Source organism: Athene cunicularia (genome assembly GCF_003259725.1).
Source record: "Athene cunicularia isolate RWA chromosome 3 unlocalized genomic scaffold, athCun1 chr3_part1, whole genome shotgun sequence".
Classification (NCBI taxonomy): Eukaryota; Metazoa; Chordata; class Aves; order Strigiformes; family Strigidae; genus Athene; species Athene cunicularia.
In genome coordinates, this window is record NW_020799097.1 from 53,476,990 (window position 1) to 53,483,872 (window position 6,883).

Consider the following 6,883-nt stretch of genomic DNA (forward strand, 5'->3'; position numbering starts at 1 on the left):
TTCAATCATTCATAACAAATACATATTTTAGTGAAAAATAAACCTTTAATACCAAAAACTATATGAAAATAGCTTTTGTACTTAACGTAAGAGGTTTTCACAAGAATGTGAGAGCAATCTAATACTACTTTGTGTAGTTGTATTAGCAATGAACAGCTTTTACAAGTTCATTACAGTACAAGGGTTACTGCTGATTCTGGTGGTGTCTTCGGGAGTTTGTACTGTAATAGAGAGAGGAACGTGAGAGAAAGAGAGAGAGGGAGCACACAGAAAGCACAGTGGATTACATTCAGTTTTCTGAGGTGTTCAGCAGAATCTAAGGTTTCACTTTAAAAAGACACTTTAGATATTTTGGCTCTAAATACTACTTTGAAAAATGACCCACATGAACCAAAGAAACCCCATAAGACTGACTTTGCAGAAAGTCTGAAACAGGTCAGCCCAGAGAACACTTTATTGTTGACGTATAGTAACTCAGATTCAGTCAATGTATTAAATAGTTAAAGCTGAGTCAGGTCACAGAAGGTGAAGGAATTATGGAGATTCACAAAAATAACCTACAAGTCACTTCTGCTTTCAAAGGGCTGTTTAAATAGCTCATTGTGGAATTGACTGGTGAGGTTTCATTGATTAGATCTGGGGCTCAGTTTCCACCAGCTGGGAAATACCTACATAAGGAATCTTTCTGAAACTGGCAAAAGTTAAAAGTAATTGCTGTGATCTTCTTTGACCTACTCGACTAAGAATTTGTGTGGATTTACTTCCCTCAGCACAGCAGTCTTGTGTCAATAATGTTAGCATGAACACATGGAATGAAGTTCACTTTCCATAAACAACCAACAGGTCCATCAGGATGGCAGGTGAGAGCACCCCTCTACGTACACTCCACCTTTCCTCTATGAAAAAAAAAATCATGTCACTCCAACAGTGAGGTGTTCTTTTGTTCATTCTTGCTTCGTTAAAATTAACGGTACAGCTGGGCCATATTTGTTGGCCATAACAATTTGCACTATGTCATTTTCTTGTTTAGTTAAAACAACTGGCAGTAATAAAATAAGAGCAGGTGAATGTGTTACTATGGTTCCTGTTTATATTGCAGAATAACAAGCACAGAAACAGGAAGGTCACACTCCTTGCCAAGGAAATTTATATCTTTTAATTCAGATTTAAGTGTTAGTCGAATTGCTCTTTCTCATCATCCTTCACTGGACATGCAAGTTAAATTGTGTGACTGTATCTCAAATTGCATTTTTTGCTTTGCTTTTTCTAAATGTAATGTGTCTAAACCCAGAAGGAAGAGCATTCTGACATCATGGAATGCAGCAGATACAACCTCACTCAAGTTTCTTAGAAATGAAAAATCTGTCTGGCTTGTGGTTTTGACTGTTACCTGTTATGCAGAGAGAAGAAAAGCACCAAGTGTTCTTACAGTTGCTAATTTATCATTAATGTAGTCTGTGTCTGCTTTTGGTCAGATATTAAGTAAATCTTTTAATACAAAAATGTTATTTTATTTCTTCATGAAGTGAAAGTTCACTAGGTGTCTACCGTATGCTAGATGAATGCTTCCACTCCCTGGCTGCCTTATCCTACCTATCCCAGCTACGGCCAGGATCACACACCTGTCTGCAGAGACACTGTGAACAATCCCTTCACAATCCCTCCACCTGACAGGTTGTTGTTAGTATAAGGAGTACTGCAGGTGCTAAAAAAGATCAGCAATGTGAAGATGCTTTACTAGTAAATATAAAAATGAAGGGCCTTGTTTCCTCAGTCTGTCCAAAACAGATTTCATGGTAGCAGGTGTGCATTTTTGGACATATTTAATCTTATGCAGCACACATTTGAACTGCAATACTACAGCAGGCAGAACCCAAGCCATGGATTTATCTTTTTTTCCCCTTCCCATACTCACACAGATTGTTGCTGATTTCATTCAAGTCATTCACACACAAGCCAAAGGAAGAAAGCAAGAGAAACCTGTTTTTAACAAGATATCGTGCACAAATAGGAAGCGTTTGGCTTTTGGCATGTTAGTTATTTTATATAATATAAATACGTTAGCAAAATATAATATAAAAAAACCCTGTCCCTTCAATTTTAGCATACAATTTCTGCCAGTAAACTCTGGTCTGAAGAAAGCAACACAGTAATCTCATTCTATCTGTTCTGCCTGAACATCCTGATATCCAAGGATACATGAAAATTCCCTTTGTTATAAATAGTATTTAATTTTTGTTTTCCCCAGAGTGGAGATATTGCACATCTCTGCTCTTTCATCCAGTTATTGATCCACCTTATCAGCACTACCTCAGTCATATTGGATGGAGTCAGAGACTTCCAGGAAGAAAAACTGTTATCTATATGAGGACAAGGAAGAAAAGTTTCTCACTTTCTGTCTTACTTTACGTTATTCTCTTTCTTACCAATGAATAGTTCAAAAAAGCCTTTCTCCCTGAAAAAAAAAAAAACCACAGACACTTCAGCAAGGAAACAAAATGGTCTGCTGCAGCACTTGCCGAGAGCAAGCAATTACCTAGCATTATCTTCTGCCACAATGGACAACACAGATTCAGATGGACTTTCTGATCTCTAACAGTCTCTATAATAAAGACTGTGTGAAAATTTTGATAAAAAAGGCCCAGATATATTTTGTTGCTAATAATCTTGAAAGCTACAGGCAAAACTGAGATGATTAGCAAAAGAAATCTGACTGCTCCGCATGCAGCTTACAAGCATATATTGGCTAAACTTACATAGTGGCCCTGTCATCTCTAAGTCATTCCAAGACTTATAGAGTATTTCATGCTCCTCTATCCCTTTATTTAAGTGAATTTATGGAGTATCCATGCATGCATATGAATGTCATTTTTGTAAGGTTTATATACAAACACTCTGAAATCAGCTGCTAAAGAATATGGTTGGTTTGGTTTTCTTTCCAAGCTTCCCAAGAGTCATACCATGACTCAAGTCTGTTTCCCAAAACAGTTTAGCCAGTTTGCTTTGATCTAGTAAGATGGCAATACAGTCCAGAAATAAGCTAAAATTCCCATTGTCTCTGAAGATATACAGAAGCTAACTGGTGCTAGGAAATGTGCATTCAACTAGCTCAAAGACTCATCTGTGCCTGGCAAATATTACAAAGTATGAACAACACACTTGCAAGTATGTATATATGCATTTTAGCAGGTGAACATGAGAATTTAAGTCCTCCACTCTTTGTCACTTCTGTGCTAGGACAATAAAGGACTGGTATAAAAGGTGCAAGGACACTATAAAAACTTCTCCTGTTTTCACAAAGGTCTACATCATGACCATGAGCAATTGGCCAGCACCAAAGGGGAGAGCTAATTAAAATAAAAATGGAAAGATGAAAGAAGTTAAATTTAAAGTTTGGGCAGAGAATATGATTAAAGCATTGTATTTTTATTAAAGAGATATTAGAATAACTTTTTTCACCCTCAATCTCCTACTTTAGGAAAAACAAGGGATAATTCTTTAAACCATCATCACTGTTGCTCTTCTTGTTTCACCAGAATAACAAGAGGTGTGAAATGCAGAGGGTGAGTGAAAGGGAATTCTTGGTGGAAATTGTAGCAAGGAATATTCCAGTTCCATACAAACAAAAAAATCCTCACCATGAGGGTGAAAAGCTCAACTGGAAAGGCTCAAGCAAGTGGGTCTAACTTTATTTTGGCCATGTTTGAGTTGGGATGACTGCTTCAAATGTCCTTTAGAGGTCCTTTCCAACCTGAGTTAGTCTATGGTTATATGAGTGGCCTGATAGAAAGGTCTTGTACATGTAAGAAGATCACTAAAGCCAACTGATTTAGAAGGAAATCTGAGAAGACAATGTTTAACCAGATTAGTTTTAGTACAAAACTAAAAATTCATTTTGGAGGAATGACTTCATCTGAGAGGTGTAAAAGCTCTCCATTTCCTCCTCTCCAGTGTTCTAACAGTCTATAACGAAAAATCTTTTGCCAAAACTTAGTCTTTATTAATAAAGACATATAAAAAGAGTAAAATAAAATAAAATTGATTCTGTAACAAGAAAAAAGCAGAGGTTATGCAACAATGCACTTTGGCAAACTTACCTTCGTATTTGATGTTGTAGGTACAAAAAGATAAGAGGGACCTTATGAGCTGAGACTTTGTTGTATAACTGAGCAAAATTACTTTCAAAGTATTAACAGCAAGCAGAAATCTTAAATGACTTGTAATAAGACTAGTTTTGAGAGCAAAGGCCAAGCTAAGTTGAATTAAGGTCTGCCACCATTTTTCTAGTGGTGCAGAAAATGCTTTCCCTGCAGATTAATTTCTGCAATTGGAAGAATTCTTTTGAACATGACCACTGAAAGGGTTGGCTGCCTGAATACAGAAATAGAAACAGATGGTCAGACTCTGGAAATTAAGGTCTTCAGGTTAGAGATGAATCTTATAGTTGCCCTAAAATGCCTCTAGCACAAATCCTACAGCTGATAAAAGACTGTCATAATCATATCTGTGAGCCAATTTTCCTAGCCCTTGGCAGTACAGTAGGCAGATCAGATCAGAGATGATGTTTCAGGTCCAAATGAGATTTAACTGAAAAGCTGCAACATCATCCCTCTAAAGCTAACATTAATTCTGAGACTAATAATGAATGTCATTTTTGCTGTCTCTTTCCACACTGATAATTTCTGCCACAACATACCTCTGGAGCTGCAGTCAGACCTATTTCAGCAAATGCTGCCTCTGACTGCAAACACACGTAAGTAACTCTGCATGCCAGGCTGACTCAGACCTTACTTATCCTCACTAGGGAGCCAAGTAACTGATTTTGTGTGATTTCTGCTCTAGTTCAGAATGCTAAATAAGATTGGACATGTTTTCAAGGGGTAGAAAAACATGGGCTGCATAATTAAACTCTGTGAAAGTTTAACAAATTCAGTTTTTACTCTGTTGCTATATTCACTCTTTTGCCCTTTGCAGTACTTCAGTTAAGTTTGTCATGAGAGTAGAGATTTGCCTCCAAAGAAGAATGTAGAGAAAACCATAAGAAACCTTATCTGTTAGGGACTCACCCATCCTTTCTAAGAAGATGTAAAGGTGCAGAAGCAGCTTCCTGAAACTGATTAATTTATAACTTTGCAGCTGGTTAGGCTGAACACTGTTTGGGGCAGAGGTCATATCTTTTCACTCTCTGGGAAACATCTGACAAACACTTAACTGGTATACAAATAAAAATAATGAACCATCACAGTGGTAACCAACCTGATATTTCCAGATGCTTCTTAAACAGGTGATTAGGGAATATCAGAGAGAAAAATTATTTAAACCAAACCAAAACCCTCAACACTCTGCCTTTTGTAATTGACTTTCTTGTGACCATGGTGTCTCTTCCTTGCATATGCCAACTAGTGCTATCACTGGTAGGACCACTGGAGGTTGAACGTGGACAGGGTACTACTCGGCAAGAGAAAAGGCCATAACCTCCTGTCCCAAACCCATTTAACCTAACAGAAAAGAAACCGGTGTTCGTTATGTGAGTTACTCACGGCTCAGCTTCGATGCTCTGGTCAGCAGCTATGTAGTTGGCAGGGATGTAACCCTGGAGCTTGCGGCCAGGACAGACTGACCCTGTTGGCAGGAGGAGCCTAGCATACCACCAGCCCTCGTGGGACGCATCCAGCACTTCAAGCTTATCCCCAGCTCGGAAGCTCAAGTCCTCCTCAGTGCGAGCCTCATAGTCAAAGAGTGCTACAAATCTGCAAATATTCACCAGATTCTGGACAGGCAGTGGAGGAAAAGGATTCTCTTTTGTCTTACTGTCTCCATCTTTCTGTCGTGATTGGAAGTCATGCCTTACCACAGCAAGGTTTGCAAATACTTGTCCGGCTTTCTCATCCTGCTCACCGTCTCTCCCAGAGAATAAGCACGGGCTGTAAGGCTCCAAACAGGCACAGTGCTTCTGACAAAAGTTTCCCATCCTGTTTCCTTGTGCCTTCCTCTGCTTCTGCTTTTCTTTCACTTTTCCCAGTTGTGATACCCTTAGACCAATTTTTGTGCTATCAACATTTTATCTTGTTGCAGGATTTCTTCTCCCCCTCCTTGTTTGGCACAAAATGAAACAGTTCTTGGCACAGCTGGAAGCTCCTCTCCGAGCCCCACTGAGAGCTCATTACAGGCGGCTCCTGGATCGCAAGTGAAACCTGAGTATTCAAGTGCCGGAGCACATGGGGAGGGAATTTCTCACTTCCTCTTCAGAACAGGAAAGCAACAGAACAGCTGTGCTGGGCTGAGCTCCGGGAACAATGGGGGAATGTGAAGCCTCTTCTCCCACAGCAAAACTATAAAGTCAGAACATCTGAGCAATGAAGGCTTCTCAACTCTTACTGCTGGAGATGGGTGTTTTCTTATCTCAGATGGGGTCTTGTCATACGATCAGAGGTGAACATGTCTATCTTGGTAATGATTAACCAAGCTAACCTGCCTGTTTCCTTAGCAGTCTCCGACGTGGACAGTTTGAATATTTATTTTTGTTTCCTGGTTTGTGCTGGTTTCAACCTTTGCTCACCCGAGGCCAGCAGACGCCCTCACCTGGAGGGCACCTGCGGCTTCTGCTCTCGCCCACACCCAAGCGCTTTCCCCTGCCAGGCACCTGCCGTTCAAACCGGTCCTCCGCCTTTTTTTTTTTTTTTACTGAGATGGGATTGGCACTTCTTAAAAGAAAAAAATAAATATATAGGGCTTAGAGTAAAAGATTTTAATTCATTCCTCATTCTGCATTTTAAGGAACGAAAGGCACTATTCAAAAAAATCACTCTAGGTGGTTGGCTAATTATATCAACAATATATAAAAATAATGCCTGTCTTCCAGCCACCATATAAGCCAGAGAAA

General features: G+C 39.3%; 1 protein-coding gene across 1 annotated transcript in view; it reads right to left on the bottom strand.

Annotated features, from left to right (window-relative positions):
- FRK (fyn related Src family tyrosine kinase) overlaps window positions 1-6,215 on the bottom strand; it is a 53,440-nt gene extending 47,225 nt beyond the window's left edge. Inside the window, exon 1 of the mRNA XM_026844053.1 lies at window positions 5,541-6,215. Within this exon, the coding sequence (XP_026699854.1) occupies window positions 5,541-5,971 (431 nt within the window). The 5' untranslated portion in view covers window positions 5,972-6,215. The remainder of the gene's footprint in view (window positions 1-5,540) is intronic.
- Window positions 6,216-6,883: the final 668 nt, after the last annotated feature.